Source organism: Apis laboriosa, unplaced genomic scaffold (assembly GCF_014066325.1).
Source record: "Apis laboriosa isolate Shangri-la unplaced genomic scaffold, ASM1406632v1 scaffold34_cov151, whole genome shotgun sequence".
NCBI lineage: Eukaryota > Metazoa > Arthropoda > Insecta > Hymenoptera > Apidae > Apis > Apis laboriosa.
The window spans coordinates 710,251-729,975 of record NW_025222928.1 but is presented as its reverse complement, the minus strand read 5'-3'; the positions used below and the strand labels follow the sequence as shown (position 1 = coordinate 729,975).

General features: G+C 28.8%; 3 protein-coding genes across 3 annotated transcripts; all 3 read left to right on the top strand.

The window, feature by feature from the left end:
- Positions 1-1,664: 1,664 nt before the first annotated feature.
- LOC122715002 (spliceosome-associated protein CWC27 homolog) lies at positions 1,665-4,603 on the top strand. Its single transcript, XM_043936859.1, has 7 exons — positions 1,665-1,817; positions 2,031-2,240; positions 2,313-2,513; positions 2,631-2,770; positions 2,842-3,096; positions 3,217-3,375; positions 3,470-4,603. The coding sequence occupies exons 1-7, from the start codon at positions 1,776-1,778 to the stop codon at positions 3,987-3,989; spliced, it is 1,527 nt and encodes a 508-aa protein (XP_043792794.1). The 5' UTR covers positions 1,665-1,775; the 3' UTR covers positions 3,990-4,603.
- A 43-nt stretch (positions 4,604-4,646) lies between these two features.
- Positions 4,647-11,695, top strand: LOC122714668. The gene is made up of 7 exons (XM_043936211.1): positions 4,647-4,854; positions 6,850-7,067; positions 7,195-7,376; positions 7,481-7,628; positions 7,729-8,502; positions 9,352-9,581; positions 10,319-11,695. Exons 1-7 carry the CDS (start codon positions 4,821-4,823, stop codon positions 10,644-10,646), a joined length of 1,914 nt encoding a protein of 637 aa, XP_043792146.1. The 5' UTR covers positions 4,647-4,820; the 3' UTR covers positions 10,647-11,695.
- Positions 11,696-13,786: 2,091 nt separating this feature from the next.
- Positions 13,787-19,153, top strand: LOC122715274. The gene is made up of 4 exons (XM_043937334.1): positions 13,787-13,899; positions 17,049-17,276; positions 17,861-18,072; positions 18,432-19,153. Exons 1-4 carry the CDS (start codon positions 13,852-13,854, stop codon positions 19,138-19,140), a joined length of 1,197 nt encoding a protein of 398 aa, XP_043793269.1. The 5' UTR covers positions 13,787-13,851; the 3' UTR covers positions 19,141-19,153.
- The last annotated feature ends 572 nt before the right edge of the window (positions 19,154-19,725 follow it).

The window sequence follows — 19,725 nt, the reverse complement described above, 5'->3', positions numbered from 1 at the left end:
TAATATATTTATGTAATATTTTTATATTAAACCATTTCTCAAATGGTATTAAATCTTGAGCAATTATTCTAATTTTTTCAATTATATTGTGATATACGGAAAATATTTCGTTAATAGAAGGACTAAGAAATAATTGACCATCTTGCATAATTAGTTGAAATTTGATTTGAGGACAATATTTATTATTCATGATATTTAATATATGATCGATAGATCGTATCATAAGATTTAAAATTTGTTGTACAAAAACATGTGTTATACATCTTATAATGTTAGGTAATTTTTCTTTATTAATTTTTTTTAAAATTTTATTTTTTACTATAGCTTTTAATACCTCATTATAAAATTGATTTGTTACTGTCAATGATCCTTTTTTTATATCATTGTTGATCGTATTTTGAAAATCAGTTAATGACATAAATCCAAAATGGTGATAATTTTTAAAATTACAAATAATTATTGGAAATTTAACTTGTGCTTGGTTTATAATAATTGTTATTATTTCTAAATGGAGATAATATCTTTTATTTAATAATTTACGATGTTTTAAAAAAATATTTTTAAAAATTTTTTTATCATCTATAAATTTATAGTTTGTATAAATTATTTCAGGAAAGTAATTTTCATTCTTTTTATATTTTGATAATATAATTTTACTCAAAAAATCTTGCATATCTTTAATATATATATCTTTTACTTCTTTTAATATAGATTTTATTAACGAAGAATATTTTTTTTTATATTTATTTGGTAATAAATTTAAAATATTTATTTCCCAATCAGTAGGAAATTCCTTAAAGAAATTCAAACATATTCAAACATTTCATTTCATCACTTATTAAATTATCATTAAATAATAAAATATTGATATTTAAATTATTTAAATAATATATATTTACCATATTTATATCCATGTTACACATAAATAATTTTTAAAATTTAAGCTTACACAGTGAAATACACAATAAACTCATATAGTGGATAGAAAATGTTTTATCAATACTTTAGTGTATTCTTTAGTAGATGTAAGTGTTATGAAAAAATGAATTATTATTGAAAAATATTTGATAATTTATATGAATTATGACATTTATATAAATTTGTTATTAATTATTATATTAATTATAAAATTATTATAAATTTATTATAAAATTTAAAATAAAAAATAATAAATCTTTATAATACAATATTTTATTATTTTTAACCTTAAAATATATAGCATATATATTTCGATAATATAAATAACATTAAACAATACAATAAAATAACTAATAAATTTAATTTTAATATAAATATTATATAAAAAATATACATTGCATATTAATATATTAATATTTAACTGGTTATATTGCATATTAATATAATATATTAATATTTATCTAGGTTGATATTACATATTAATACAATTAATACTAATAATTTAACTATGATTTATTTCATAAAGATATTTTTAAATTTTATTTGTAGTTGTCTTTCATACAAAAAAATATAGTAACATATACACGATAAATACATTTTTAAATATTATTTCAATTAATGATATTTATTAACTTTACACAATAATTTTATTGATAAGAATTTTACGATAATTTTCCATTTATTATGTTATTACATTACATATTAAGAAAGACATTTCAATTCGTTCATTTGCATAAGTTAGTTATTGTACACTTATACCTATATGTATATGAAATATATTTATACGATTAAAAATTTATTATAAAATATTTTTATTAAGAAAGAATTGTTTTCTTAAATAAATAAGATTTACAAATATGAGTAATATTTATATACAAGAACCACCTACTACCGGTAAAGTAAGTATTAATTCATGATATTTCAATAAATTGCATATTTGTTTTTAAAAACATAACCTATATATATTACTTATTTATTTTTGTACTTCTATATTAAATAATTTATAATTTATATAATATGGTAAATTTTATTTTATAAGAATACATTTCATATATTAAAAAATATATGTATTTTTTAATATATATATTTATTACAATATATTTATTAAATAGGTAATGATGAAAACAACTGTTGGTGATATTGATTTGGAATTATGGACAAAAGAGGCTCCAAAAGCATGTAGAAATTTTATACAATTATGTATGGAAAACTATTATGATAATACTATATTTCATAGAATTATTAAAGGATTTATCGCACAAGGTGGTGATCCAACAGGTACAGGAGAAGGTGGTGAAAGTATATATGGGCAACCATTTAAAGTTAGTTTATATATAAAGTTAAAGTTTTATTTGATTTATTAAAAGGATAACTATAAAATATATGTGTATTAGGATGAATTTCATACAAGATTACGTTTTTGTCGACGAGGTTTAATTGCTATGGCTAATGCTGGAAAAGATGATAATGGTTCTCAGTTCTTTTTCACTCTTGGTTCTACACCAGAATTACAAAATAAACATACAATTTTTGGAAAAGTTACTGGAGAAACTATATATAATATGCTGAAACTTGAAGAAGCACTTGTAGATGAGGTGAATTTAGTAGATTTACTTTTTTATAGAAATTTATTATATTTTTATAAATAATAAATAAATAATAATAAATTTTTTATAAATATAATTAAATTAATATAAATATAATTTTTTTAGGATGATAGACCATTTTATCCACCAAAAGTTATAAAAACAGATATATTGAACAATCCATTTTCTGATATTGTGCCAAGGATAATAACAAAAAAAAATGAAGAAATGAAGGATAATTCAAAAACTAAAACATCAGGAGTAAAGTAAGAAGATAAATAATTATTATATTTCATTCCATTAATAATATTTTTTATAATAAAATTTTTTATTACAGAAATTTTAATCTTTTATCATTTGGTGAAGAAGCAGAAGAAGATGAAGAAGAATCTGTGATATTAAATAAAAAATTTAGTAATAAGGGCAAATCAGCTCATGATCATCTAACTGATCCAAAATTAAGTGCACAACCAGCTATTGAACCAACTGGACCTCCAAATAAAAAAAAAAAAGAAGATCGTAGTAGTGATTGGGAAAGTGATGAGGAAATGAAAACTCAAGAAGAAATGGAAGTTATAAAAAAAGAAAAAGAGTTGAGTTTTATTTATGCTATAATTGTGTTTTATATTATGTTTTATATTAGATATGATTTTTATTTATAAGATATTAGATATGAATTTTATTTATCATATCAATATTATATTTTTTTTAGAGCAATGAAAGAAAGAATAAAAAGTAAATTGAGAGATACAAAAAAAGAATCTAAAAAAATAGAAAATTTTAAAATAGATGATGATGAAGGTGATAAGGATATAAAGGATGATGAATATTATCTTGGAAAGGATAGAGATGAAGAACGTAAAAAAAAAGTGTACGTTTTATGTTAATATTTTTTGCTAATATTAATATTTGTTTATAATTCATATTTAAATATTTAATTAAATATTATACTATTGTATGTATAGAGAAGAAATAAAAAAAGAAATTCGGGATTTAAAACGTGATGTTAAAAATGAAAAGAAAGCAAAAGAAGAAGATAAAAAAATGAAAGAAGTCCAAAAAGAAAAGAAAGAAAAAAAAGTAGAAATTATGAAAGAATATATAGATACTCAAGAAAAATATAAAGAAGCAAAGTTAAAAATACCTAAGAAAGGAAAAAGCCGTGAAGACTTTACAATGGAATTATTAAATAAATTTAAATCTAAACTTCAAAATGCTAAAGAAAGTGTAAGAGAAACATCACCAAGTCCAATAAAAAAAGAAAACATTAAAGATGAAGATTTTGATCCAACCGATGAATCTTGGATGGTACATGCATTACATTGTGAAGAAAAAATACCTGTTCTTGCCAAAGATGCGAGTACAAAAGATGATGATTGGTTCGAAATTTATGATCCTAGAAATCCACTTAATAAACGACGAAGAGGAGAAAAATCATCCAAGTCAAAAGATAATAAAAGTAAACGTATTATCTCTCGCAAGTAATATGTATCATAAATAGTATTATAGAAAGAGAACATTATATGTAAGTATAGAAGATAATTCAATATAGAATATAATATTTTTACATAATTTTTTTTTGTGCACAGAATTATATGTGTGTAAAATATATAAATATATTTTTTTTTAACAAAAATTGAAAAATATATTTATTGAAAAAATGTTTTCAAATATTAATTTTTTTTAATATTTTTAATATTTAATATTTTGTAGCATTGCATTAATTAAAAAGAAAGAATTATATATATATTTCTCTCGTATCGTTTCGTATGATAATGTTTATCACATTTTAAGAGATAATTTCAATATTTTGATGGTAAAGATGGATAACGGTATACCATGATTTTGAGCAAATAGATGTATAGATCATAGCTTATCCCTGGCACAGTAAAACTTGATAAGGCACTGATACAAAGCATGACATATTCCTTTACTGATTCAGTTTATCTGTTGACGGCGAACGATACACGTCGTGCATTTATATACATATAATTTTGTGATCAAATAAATGAAATTAATTAATGAATTATATATTTATTAAATGTCAGGGAAAGTAAAGTTAAATGATTTTTTTAAAAATAGAATAATTTAAATAGTTTTTTATTTATAATAAATAAAATAAAAATTAAATTTTTATTATTAAATAATATTGTTTTTTATAATCAACGTTTTTTTATCTTTTTTTTCTATCAATATAATCTAACATTTTTATTAATAATTCAATGAATGACTTGTGCTTGTGCGTTTTATAGTTTTTAACATTATTCACATTATCGTGTGATTCTAAGTGTTTTATGCCGCGGTTCTTCAAGGAAAATGCCAACGACGCCATTAAAAATAGATATATTTGGTATGCTTTATTTTGTTTGTATATTTTATCAATCATTTTTAAAAATATAATAGTAAAATAATAATTGTTATATTTCTTGATAAAATGTTTCTATTTTATAAATTTTATAAAATCATTGTCTTAAAATAAATGATTTACCGTGTATATGTTTATCGTTTATTTTTATATTTATTTTTGAACAAATTTAATATATTGCCAAGTTAAATTGCGTATTTTATCTACTAAATCTTTTATTATGTAATAACTTCTTACGTTTTTCTTTACCACGTGGTCATCATGAAATGTGCACTTTACGAAGTATATATACAATATATTATATATCGTAATCAAGTAGTAGAGCTTTAAGCACAGCTTATCAAAATCGTTTTAGCATTGATAGGTGAATTAACTAATTATACAATGACAGTATTTATTTAAACCATTATAAGTAGCCAGGAAATATATTGTCCTTTGAAACGAAATACATATAACACATTCATTCTTTAATTGTATATTCTTCTTTAATGTAGCTCATTTAATTGCATAATAATAGCATATAAATAATTCTTTTTTGTGATAGAAAAAATTTTATCTTTAAATTTTTATATTTCTTTTTTAAATCTATATAAAAGTTTTAATATGCATGTGCCACAATAAATAAGAAACTAGTATTGGAACAATTTGATGTAAATAAAATACACAGATGTGCGCTGTAAATAGCATAAAACTGCGCCATTTTTTATCATTCAGTATGTTGAATGATAATGATTTTATCGAATATGATTCTTTTTTATTATATATATTCAATAAATAGTTATGTACAACATTCGTACATTTTTAATTAAGTAAAGTAGTATCATAATATTATTCTTGTATATATACATATATATTTTTTTTTATATTTACGTATAAACGTATAAAATAAATTAATTTTTGTTATTTCTCTTCATAATATATTTTATTGTTTTTATTTTTATTTTATTTATTTTATATATGAAAAATGATGGATTTTTTTACAATAAATTAAATCGGATAAATTAAATAAAATTCGAAATTACAATTATGTATTCTACTTCTACATGTTTGTTTATAATTTATTCGATAAAAATTCTATAAAAATATTATAGATATTATAAATTTATGATACGAATGTATGTCGTCATAATTGATTACTATTTATCGCGAATGTATTCAAAATATACTTTATTTGCGTTGTTAAAGTCGGTCTCAATAAGATAGCGACTTGAAATATTATATAAATTGTTGTTATTCGTCGGTATCGTATCAAAACGTTGCATTTTTAATTGTAAAGAAAATCATGGAATTTTTCATTATCTCTATAATTGTTGATTTTACGTATATGTAGAATGTCCTGTAGTTATTTAAATAATGAGCCAAAAAAAAATATATATATATATGTTAATCTTTTTCGAACGTATATCGTAAGATCGACAAAGAAAAAAACTTTATTATATTTGTTTTATGTCTTTAAAAATATATATTACGTTACAATCTTCACAATCATTTGCCTTCAAAACCATTTTTAAATAATAATCAAACACAAATCAAGAATTATATATCTACTACAGAATTACAATAGCATATTAATATGCGCAATTATTATACGATGAAAAGAAAGAATTACAAAGAATTGTGTGGTGTAATTTAGATGTAAGATATTTTGATATCTAGTTAAATTATTTATAATACTTATGTATCATAATAAATAAATAAATGAGCACTTCTTTCGAACTATTTATTTATTTACCTTTATATCAAAAATAAATTTTATATAATAAATAATTTTAAGTTTTTTAGTAGAAAACTATTAAAAAAACTATAATAAATAGAAGTATAAAATACAATATATTCGACGTAATTAAAGAAATTATAACGTTTATTGAAATAGCTTAAACATCATTCCTGCATTAATCGTTTTATTTGTTGCTATTCCTTTTTTGCAATTAATTCACTCACTGAAACAAAAAATTCTTATAAGAGTTTTATAATTCGTAGACGACGGTGTTCGTCCAAGAGATTGGCAACCACGTAGATCTCAGTACAAGGTTCCTCTGAGATTATTTCGATTGTGTTTATTGGGAATGTTTCTTCCCGCGATATTAGTAGCAGGGCCGATGTACTTACGATATCGTGTCTATTCCGAGCAACTATATCCTTTAACCGTCTCCGATCAAAGGCTTATCGACGCAAAAGTATCTACTACTTGGTGCCAGGTACGTCAATTTTTATTTTATCTCCAGATATTTTCATCTTATTCCGTTTTAATCCATTAATCTACGTCTCGGTTGAAAATTTGTAAAATAAAATACGATTATCAATACGAGAAACGATTCTTCGCAGAGTCAGATGATCAAAGTTAATACCACATTTAATGCCTATTTGATGAATGACGAACCAAAAGTGAAAAACGAATTCCTACCTGTCTCTATGACGAGACATTTGATTTTAGAGGACGACATGAAGGAATATTGGGGCTTCTATCTTCTTCGGGGTAGCAGTGTTACCGTGTCTACTTGCGTGAGGTAATATAGGTGATAAAAATAAAAAAGCAATCGAGATAAAGCGTGTAAAATTTGGAGTATTGATTAAAAAGAAAAAAGAATTAGATCTATGAATTTTATGGTAGATGGCCTGGCGCTTCTTTAACCATGATTCGTGGCCACAAACATCTTCACGAATGCGCATTCATCGGTGATGATAGTAGCGAAGAATTGGAGGAACTTTTGGAAGTTGCTAAAGAGACTGGTTTTCTTGCGACGAACAATTCGTTTGAGGTAATTTCTTTCTTTATTTGCGAGATTGTCGAGATTAAGGAAAGAGAGAGAGAGAGAGAGAGAGAGAGAGAGAAAAGTAACGGAGAGATTCGTTTCGTAGAACGAGAGTCCTAGCAACGAGCCGGAAAAGATGAAGAGGGTTCAACAAGGTGTACAGTTTCATCACAAAGATCATCTGTTGAACGATTCGAAACATACGATGAACACTATGCCGCATCATTACAACAGTCACGAATTAGATGCCAAGGCTATGAAAGTGATTCTCACGGAACTTTTTGCCAAAACGCTGGATACAAAGAAGAAGCAAAAAGAGAATCCGCATCATCATTACGAAGGTACTTTCGTAGAAACGGATAATATCGATAAACCGCCTATTCAATCTTCTTCTCATACCGATACGCAAGAAGCCAGAAATGAACAAATGGAGAATAAATTGATTAAAACTTTCGAAGAGGTTTTGAGGAGGCAAAGCGTAGCGAGTACCACGGCCGACGATACAGGTGAATTAATAAAAAAGCATGGAAAGTTTATGCATAGACATGTTGTTGCACGAAACGAGACGAGCGAAAAGGAAACGAAGAAAACGACAATCGAGTCCAAGGAGCCAACATCCGGGGAAGTGTTTCGAGATGTTTTGGACAAGATTAATTCGTTGGGTTATCGGGGTAAAAAGATTCTGAAGAAACTGATGGACGAGATTGAGAAGAAAGGTCCGGAAGGGGAAGCTTTACGGCAGGCGGTGAACAAGACGATGAACGATCACACGCTTTCGAATGCTGAGAAACGCAGAAGACGAAGAGACCTCGTTTTATCCTCGCCTCTTCACAAGGAATTAACGGAAGAGGACGAAGATGACGATGCAGCTGTCGAAGAGGTAAAACAATTTATGTATCGACACGTATTTAGAAATCTATTGGAGCATATAGTTTTTTATTAGGAAGGTAAAAGTTTAAACTTTAAGGAGCGCCATTGAAGATTGTGCCATTGAAGATTGTGCCAAGGAAATTTTCCGCTAATAAATAAGCGGCGGCAAATTTCCATTTTGGCTCCAATAAAAAACAGCTGCAAGCATTATTACGTTATGATAAGGAGCAATGTTAAGTACGAAGGAACAAGATATTGTTTAAGCGTTGACTTATGTTTGGATTAAATTTAATTCATTGTTGGAACACGTTAGATGGAACATTATTGTCAATTCTGTAAATATTTGCACGTCAGACAAGTCGATAACTATCCAATTTAGATCATAATTGACGTTTTATCGCGCGCATGTACATAGTTAGCAATGTACGTTATATTTGTATTGTTCTCATTAACGATTAGCAAGCCATATAATTGCTCGATCTGCGATATCTCTTAATTACTCACGTGGATTTTCATCGGGAATGTACGAGAGTTTTCTTATCGGAATATTTTCGAGGCAATGCTAATATTTGTATCAGGGATACTTTTGCTTGGGAACGTTAAAAAGAGAGAAGATGAATCTTCTTGTTTTGAAAAAGTATTTTCTCGATATGCTTTATTGTGCGATATCAAGGATGGAAAGGGAAAAGATTGAAGATTATAAAAGGATTAGGGAAAAGATATTTATTTCATATAGGAGGATAAATATAATATCGCGTGATTTTGTATATAATTATATCGAAAATTCGATCGATTGGAAAGCTTTCTACATAGATAGATTAAGATTTTTAAATTATTTCTACATAATGTTTACTATCAGGATATGTTGAACCCGGATGGCATAGCCGAGGACAGAGGCACCGTGAACGAGACAACGTTGAACGATAGAAGCAATTCCGAATTTTGGAGCTCGTTCAGCAGTTCTGAGGAACGGCTTCTTGATTGCAAAGGATTGATTCTAAATTTACCTCTAACACCTCATAGACAATGTACTCCGAGACACGAGAGCGAACATACGGTCGCTTCGTTTGCCAACACGATTACATATAGGTATATATACATATAAATTTTTATAAATATTTATGAATACTTGAAGCGATAACAAAGATAAGCTTTTAATTTTTAAAAGATAAATAGCTATTTAGATAATGGTTCCTTTTTTGGAAATATTCGCCAAGCCCTATGATATTATTTTTAAAAAATAAAGTGTTAGTTTTACTGAATTAGTTAGTTGGTAAAACTATTAATTTCTTTGATTTTTGTTTTTTAATTCAAACGATTTATCAATAGTTTACAAATGATAAAAGCGTAGTTTCGAGGACTTTGCACTTCAATATTTATAAAGATAATAATAAAAGTGTAAAGTGGAATGCGATGTAAAAGAATAAAAAAAAAAAAATATTAAATAAATGTTAACAGACACTAGATAATAAGATTTTTGATAACAAATAATATAAAAATATATAAAATTACGTAATAAACTAAAAATCTAAAGGTTTTAAATTAAAAAAAAATGTTAAATAGTCCGTCGTGACACGTGTTACCAATTTACATATGTACATTTTTATACATACATACATAATTGATAAATTATTCAATAACCTTGGTAAAACTTAGATCTCAATATTACACTTTATTGCAATTGTTTAAGATTTAATTGTTTCTTTTTTAAGAGAAATTCTTAAAAATTCTCATTCTAAATATTTTCTCAAACTGTCGAGCATCTGCGGAGATCAAACTTTAATAGATCGATCCGTATATATCAAATTCTTCAAATATATTTTCAGAGTGCCTACAAACGGATATTATTTCTTCGTCTTCAACTCTGAAAACGAGATTCAACCCAATTATCTAAGGGTACGGTTCGATCTTTTGAAGACGGTCTACAACATCTCGAACCCGGTACACGTCTGCAAGAATAGCACGATGGAATGTTCGTTGCCTTTTAAAATCTTCAGTAATGAGAGGACAGTGTTGGAATTGCCGTTGAATGGCAATGACTCACTATGGAACGAGGAATACGTAGTGGTATCCACGTGTGAACCAAGAACGTCTATTTATTTGCTATGCATTATATCGGTACCTTTGCTTATCCTTATATTTGCATTTCACTGACAACATGACGAATCGTGTGAGGAAAGGACAGTATTTTAATCTCACAATAAGAACACTCGCATAAAATGCTCACTTGTAAATATTTTTTAAGATTAAGATGCGAAGACAAACCATTGTTAAAATGGCGATAACGCGACAGTATTTTTTTTTCTTCTTTTTTTTTTTTTTTTTTTTTTTTTTTGTACGTACCTTTGATCGGCGGCTACAATGCTTTATTGTATATTTAGAATAGTCAATCGAATTATCAATAATGTATCTATTGATAATTCTAACAGACTTTTTACATCACAGAAAATTAAAAAGCATCACGATTTAATGTAGAGATATACATTTACATCAAAGATGCATATAAATATATGAAAATGACTAATAAATTGTTAATGGGAAATTAGTATAGGCATTTGTTAATATCTCTTGACATTTATAGATACGTTATAAACGTATATATATATATATATATATATATATATATATATATATATTTTGTTAATACATGTTAAATTTTTTATATAGTATCTGATTTATTGATAGATTAAAATCGTATGTTTATTACGTCAATAAATAGTGAGATATGTTTTGACTCTTTCTTCTTATCAGCGGCAAAAAATGATTTTACTTTATTATATTTTATTTTTAATTAATAATACAATACTGATCGATATCGGTAATTTTTGATCAATCTGTTTTCTCAACTGTTAAATTACTAGTCTGCACAAAAATTACCAATCTTTAAGTCGATTATTGATACGATTCAGATACGGAAAAATTTTCCATTGTTTCAAGTATCGTATCGAATATTATATACATATACATACATATACATAAATTTAAATTGTCTATTCGATAATCATTTATCTTATTTATTATAGTCTAATATATTGTAATTTATATATGTATCATATTAGAAATTTTGCATAATTTATAAATTAGCATCTCTATCGCGATTCCTGTTCTTTATGAGATTAATACGCAATCGATACAAAATATATAGAGAATGTAGAGAAAATTTATATATTTTCAATAAAAAAAAAAGACAAAAAGAAAAAAAATATTCCATCATTCGTTTCCATTTCCAAGAGCACTTATCAACGGAGGATAACTTGGTACAACAAACTGGATTTTCCCATAAAAATAACCGAAGTAGCGTGACCGAAACTGATGCTAATTAAGGATATCAGGATAATCCTTTACCTCTTTCAACGTCTTAAAAATTAATCTCCTATCTGTCCTTCTAATCCGTCAGATTAATACTTCATGCCGATGCAAGAGACTCCCGACAACTTGACCCTACGATTCCATCCCCGTGGGGGGTGAGGGAGGACGATTCTGGGGGTCTCGAGGGCGGAGCATCCCTTATCAGCACCGAACACTCGTGCTCCGCGCAGCCTCCGTGGCTTCAATGACTTTTTGAAGCGAATTCACCGACTCACGGCCTCTCGTTCTTGGACGTGGACGTATCCTTGTTCGATACCCATCTTGGAATATTATCGAAGGATATCATTCATCTGTCTCTTCTTGTAACAAGAAACTCGATTTTGATAAAAAAGAAAAGAAAAGAAAAAAAAATAAGTTTATCTTTTTATGCCAGCAGTTTTCGTAAACTTTGATAAGGGATTACGACGAAAATATGGGAAATAGTTAGAACGGAATATTCTCGTGCGAGAAGGAAGATCGATCGCATGAAAATGTTACCTACATTTTAGCGAAGAACTTTATTTACAAGAAATTTCCATAAATTCTTGAATTTATTTGGAATTTATTTTCTTGAATTTATTTTCTTGAATTTATTTGGATTTTTTAATGGATTAGAAGGAGATAAGAACATTAGATACAGTATCGTAACGTATTTAAATATTGATATAGATATAAATATATTAGAAACAAATGTTTCAGTTACTTCCAATAAATTGATTCTTTCATTTTTCCCTTCCTTCAACCTGTAATTTCTTGTGTTTGCATACCGGAATAACTTGGATAACTTGGATAATTCGAAACGAATCCACGTTTGTCTGGTTGGAGACGCACGTGGAAAACAAACACTAATAATGGAATTAATATAGGGCGGCTGGTTGACAGCGATAACGAAAATTGATTTCACCCTCCACCCTCTGCCCTCGTGCTCTTGAGCCTCGGTTTGGTACGGGGGGGTCCTATTTGAACGCGTTGACGTTTCATGGGACACTGCGCAAACCGGCCGACACGCCTCTTTTCTATTAGAGCGGACTGCCGACGATAATTCTTCTACGTGTTCGACCATATTCCATTCTCGGTTAGATTTTCCATGCTACTTCATCCGATATCTTATAATAATACGTATACAATTCGGGATATCACCGATAACACACTATCGTGGCATCGTTAAATCTACGATTTTATATATAACACATTCTTGTATTATAGAAAGAGGAGAAATTTCACTATCGATGATTAATTAAATGATTGATTTAAAACGATTTATATTTATTTATAATCTATTAAGGAATTTGGACGTGGAAGTCTATTTTTCTTTTCCAATTTATACAAAATAAAAAAATTTATGTAACTCTATGTGAATGGAATGTCAAATATCAATATATGGATTTTTTCAAATAATTTTTCTTTTAAAAAGATAGAAAATAATTTTTTCATCGATGTTCGACCACAGGGATTATATTTTACAGGAGATAATGCTAATACTTGATTCGTATTCGTCGGCACGCGCAAATTAAGCCGTATGTGGGAAACCGCTACAAAATGTATTCCAAACGATTTTTCTATCATCAATTTATCGAAATAAATCTTGAGTCAACATTAAAATCAATCACGTGAAAATTAAGTATAATTTATATTTTTTTCATCTTCTTTGCATAAATTGTAGTGGATATAAGAAATTTGCTAACAAATTTTTATTTTAAAATTACTCATTGACGGACAATGGATACGATTGAATTACAAAAGGAAAAAGCGTAGGACTGGAAAGATGATTCATAAAACAAGGATAATGTTGACTAAGAAATTTGAAGAATGATGATTCAATTGTTAAATAAATATATCGGTGAAATATACAACAAATATAAAATATCCATAAGAAACGAATTCATCTTGTGTATCAGATATCTATCGGTATTATTTATTCATATTTTACCACATTTCTCTGTTGCAGAAATACCATATGCGGCCGCAATAATGGATCAACGAAGAATGAGAGAAAAAAATCACCCCTCAAATGGGGTTGCATCTACGAATAAGGCACGCGACTCCATTCAAGGATAAGGCACGTGCCATTTATACGCTTTTTATCTTCAGATTAAGGTGTCAGATAAAGTTAAAAAGCGGGATCCTAATAACGGCATTAAAAGATACTATGCATACGGTCTTAAATCATGCTCTTATCAATTCGTGAGATCGTTTTCTTTTTTTTTTCCATAATCGACATATTTCTGGGAATTTTTAAAACCGCAATTGATATCCCAATTTCTTTTTTCTTTTTCTTATATATTAACAACAATAGCTCAACAAATTGCTCGAGTATCTATCGCAATGAGCTCTTTGTTCCATCATCTGGTTCTGTAACAATGGATAAAGAGTTTCAATGAAGTCGTTCTTTTGTTATCGGTGCGTCATGTGCATAGAGGCTCATGACTAAATCTATCTCCACCTTCTTCCTGTTTCATCCCGCTAACATCTGACTCGAAGATGCCTCCTACACAATTAAACAGCGAATAACATCAGACTCGTGTCCTATCTAATCGCGAACGTTATCAAAAGCGTACTGAAGTTCATTTTTTCTTTTTCTTTTTTTTTTTTTTCGTCTTAAACCATTCATCTACGCAAATATTCTTTCGCTACGATGTTCTTTGCACGAATTAAATCATTGATATTTCAATAATATTACGATCAATAACACTAAACATAATTATTTTCATCACTTATCTAACAAAATATATATTTATCTATAACTAGTACAGTATAATAACCAGTCGATTCTGTAAAATTATACGATTACATTATACAGTGATGCAACGTGAACAGTGATGAACGCGTAATTGACATGCCAAATTACGTTCAATAATTTATTGTATACGATGTTTAATTTAATTTATCTCTAGTCATTTCGAGTTTAGACGAAATTATCTAGCTCCCACGCAGATTGGCCGGTAATAGCGCTCGAATGAACACGATCAGAGATTTAATCATTTAATCGGGATCGCACGATGACACTCTTCGATTCATCCCGCTGGAAAATCTGTAGCACCCTTCGGAGGTGTCACAATAAAACAGCTCGTGGCTGGTGGCCACTTGACAACTAGGCTAGGGGCTTCTCAACCCCTAATGTATATTAAACAAGGCTCGTCCCTCCCTTTTTTTTTTTTACACCTCCCCCAGAATCCCCCGTTGACTCTGCGGGATTCGGCTAATAAGAATCTAATTGTTTGGGAACTTGGGAACAAAGAAACTTTTCGATGTAAAAAAATTTTATCGAGAAGACATTTTTTAAATATAAAACGTATTATAATCGAAAACTTTAATGGTAAATTTAATTTATGAAGAATCTTAGAATTGTTTTAAATAATTAAAAAAGTAATAGAAAAATTGTATTCAATGTAGAATAAAATTTTCACATATATTGATTCGATCTTTTTCTTTATTTATATTGATTTGTTTGTTGTTAATGTTATCTCCAATTTTTTTCATGATTAGAATGATTTCATAGGTGAAAATATATGAAATCATATATTTTCTTTACGCTTACAGAAAAGTTTTAAGAAAAAAGATATTCTAGCAGGTGTGCATAATAATTTGATTCAAAGTGAACGAATCTACGTAAAATAATATTTCTAACAATTCCTATATTAAATAAAAAATAAATATATTAAGAAGTGGTTGTCTTATTCTACATTCATTTACAAGACTATTCTAAAATTCAAAATTAAATAAATTGATAGAATTAACGGACAATGAACAAGACATTGTTTACAAATATAAACAGAAATAATCTACATCAAAATCCGTTAAATCGAGAATTAATACACACGTATTGACGATCAAAATCGTTTATTTTGAAATTGAAACATTATTTACACTTATTTTAAATTTTTATTATATATATTTTATTGATTTAGTTTTTCATCTTTCTAATTATTCTATATAACGATAAACTAATGATAATGAATTAAAATAATTCTAAAGTTCTTCGTTTATAAGCGTACAATAATCTTTATTTGTAACAAATAATTCTTACTAATCATACTAATTTTCCTTGAAAAATTATCCTTTTTTTTTTATTATTACGCGATTATAGAAATACTCTATAAAATATATGTTAGAAAATATATTAAAAGATGTAACTTTTTAGATATTATTATTAGAATTACATGAAAAGGAAGAAATTTCGTTTCAACTACGAAATAATTTTACATAATTTTAGTTCACTTTTACTTTAACATCGTTTGAGAAACGGTTAATATAATTTTATAACTATGGATATCGATATGTTCCAATAATACAATTTTTTTCATAGTGAACCGTGAACAATCAATATTTCTTTCTTCTCGTCCTGGTACCTAGGGGTTTAACAGCGACCTAAGGGTGTTTGGGGGGATGCTGGATACGCATGGAACAGTATGGGACGGTCCAGAGAGGAGCTCCACCCATGAGGCCTGCGCTCCGCCTTCGCAAAATTCATTTTCTCGGGGGTTGTACTACACTTTCTATTAGTTAAATCGTCCCGTTTGAACTCGCCAGTCGGTTTAAAATCACTAACGATCGTGTCCTTGAGAAAACTGTTGACATCCTTGAATTTTCGTAGCCTGTTTTAAGTCAAGAGTGACACTTATATCAACGTGTCGCGCATCCCAAATGAGACAGTGTTAAGGTGAAAGTGAACTATAATAAACTTTCCAGTAAAGATGGTAAGGATCTATCTTATTAATCATTCGTGTTAATAAGTATCGAGTGATTTTCGTTATAAAAATTATGACGAATTAATTCTTCCACGAGTGTGCTTTCTTCAAAAAAAAAAAAAAAAAAATCTCGAAAAATTGTTCATCAAGATACGTGCTTTCCGAAAATCCTTTCTTTTTCTTCTCATAAATAAGAAACGTTCGAATTAATTATAAAACATAATATAGCTGATCCATGCCTATTAGCCTATTGAATGTCAGGGACGAAAGCTCGGAGAGAGGTTGCGATAAGAGCATCCTGTAGGCGCCTATTTAATCTAATTTTGTTCACGATAATTCATCCGGATTTCCCGTATCTTTTGTCACCCGTCCTCTTCTCTCCCATCTCGATCACATTGAATTCACGTTATTATACTTGAACTCATCGCGCACGATCGTGCAGGTTTCGAAGGTGCGACGCGAAAAAGTCGGGACGAATATGATCCGAGCGAAGTCGAGACGATTAATTAATAAATTGCAGTCGATGCTGACGTACAATGGCTGCGGCGGAGGCACGGTAGACACGGAGAACGGTTCTCCAGCGGACTCGCTATTGTCCGTTGAAGGAGAACTGGCGGAGGAAGTCGGCGATTCTCCAGGCACGTCGAGGGACACGGAGGAGGAAGCGACGCTCTCGGATGAATTTTATTCCCATGACACCGACGAGGAAGAGGAGCAAGGAAAGAAACGGCGAGATCGAAACAATTCCGTGAGCAAAATTCTGTTAATTGATCTTAAATAACGAATGATTATTCGATTATTTATTCGGATCGTTGCGAGTTGTGAAATGACCGATTTTTCCCAAGTGTGTGAAATCAATCAGAATTTAATAGGTTTTACGTGTCGATTTAAAGATAATTGATATATGAGTTGTGTGTATATAATTGTAATTAATTGCTTGATGATAACAACGAATTGGGTATTGTACGTGACGAATAACATCGAATTCGAGTGATTTTCTTATATAAATTTAAAATTTAATATGTGGATGTAAAAAAAATACAAGTAACGTTAATAGAATCTTTTAAAAAGATTACGTCCTGATTGAAAAATTTAAATTGACAAATATTAAAAATAAAGCAAGGAATTGTAATTTTAATTTTGCTTTTTCATGGACGTGTTATGAACATTTTTAAACAAAACTTTAATCAATATTATTTTTAAGAGAATCATAAACGTGAGTATTAAGAACTCGGTCATTTTATCTGCTAATAATTTATAATAATTGTCGAATTTTTATAAAAAAAATTGAGTTACGATGATTCTTAAAATTAGTATATAATAATTTCATAGCTAGATGGTATTTCGTCTTCTGGAAGTGGTCTTCTTGGCTCGCCTACGTCTCGAGCAGGGACTCTAGGTGTTCGAAAATTGTTCACGAACAGTCGTGAACGTTGGAGACAGCAGAATGTTAGCGGAGCTTTCGCCGAGCTTCGAAAATTAGTCCCTACACATCCACCGGACAAGAAATTGTCGAAGAACGAGATCTTGCGTATGGCGATTAAGTAAGTTTTAAAACGAATCTAATGAACCTTTTAAACAATGAATAAGTAATTCTTCTACGTGACTTGAACCAGCATGATCGCGTTTAATGACATAAATATATCTTCGTACAATATTTTTTTGACAAAGAATCTTATTCATATAATGAATTATTTAATAATTGTGAAAAATAACTTTAATTATTGACAGAAAATCGTATCGTTTATCACATTTAAAACGGTGAACACGCAATATTCATTATGCAATTTGATATGCTTAGTTAATTTCTATTTTAGTTTCAAAACAAAATTGTTTATTGCTCATTAAGGTACGCGAATTTCATATTTCCCGGCAAAACTCTCTAAAATTTTATATTTACCAGGTACATACAACTGCTAAGCAACGTTCTGGAATGGCAAAAGTCGCAAGAGCGAAACGAGGGGATGCAACACGAGGTCAGGATAAAATGCGAGCCCAATCTCAACGCTCAAAATTCAACGAGCCATCACGGAAAATCGACGGTATACTTGAAGCAAGAGAAACAAATGACCGAAAATCACGCATATAAAACGAGCTTCACCGGCCAGAAACAGTTACAGCATACGATTTCTCACATTGTGTGTGATAAAAATGGTAATAACTTGTTAATGATAGCGCCTTCTGGCCATAATGTACCGAATTCTGTTTGCAAAAAAAGTATAACACCGTCAATGACCGTTGCGCAAAATTCTCTTACGGCGAATCCATTGGGCAACGGAAGTCTAACGCGACCCCCTGGTTCACGATCTTCGATCTTTCCAAAGTCGCCTCAGATAAACGTACAGGTTGTAAGTAGCTCGAGTATTTTGACTTGTTCAAGCGTGCCTGTAACGAGCAACGCATCCACCGGAAGTGTAGCGAATTGCGGGCAGAAGAGGGTGTTGAAGATCGAGAAGGAGGAAGAGGAACAAATGTCCGGGCAAGGTAGAGATTGCAAAGGTTTGCCATCACCGGTGCACGGTGTGCTCACTAGGAAAAGAGTGAAGGTGACGTTCATTAAAGAGTCGAGTTCAGGGTTTCGTAACGATTTTCGGAACGTCGAGCGGAAGTAAGGACGTATTACGTATGAACTTTTAGGTATAATTCTTTTGGATCGATCGGAAACCGTTTCGAAACGGAGAGATAATCGATCGGATATAAAGTAGTTTGTAATTTTAAGAGAGAACTTCAATTTTGAGACCTCGAGTTGTAAAAAAATTAGACTTTATTTGTTCATGATTTAAGAGATTTGATTTAATATCGCATAATATTTTGACAATGCAATCTTAGTTAGATTGAATAGTTTTATTGTAGATTGAGTATTGTAAATAGATTCTTTAATTATGTTCCTTTGTAATTAATCATTCTTAAAGAATATTTTTATTAGTTATTGAATCATGTTACATGATTTGTATGTACGGCACATTAGGTATATTTTTTTTTTTTTTTTTACACTTTCATAGTTTATGTTCAATTGTGATTGTATAGATACATGATTTATATAAGCGACATCCTTTTCAATATCAAACATCATTTAACGAAAATTTCAGTTCAAACTTTACACTAGATAGAGATACATTCCTTTCATAATTGAATGATTCAACAATGTCGCTACAAATTATACAAGGATCGTTTATATATAAAATATCATCTCCGTA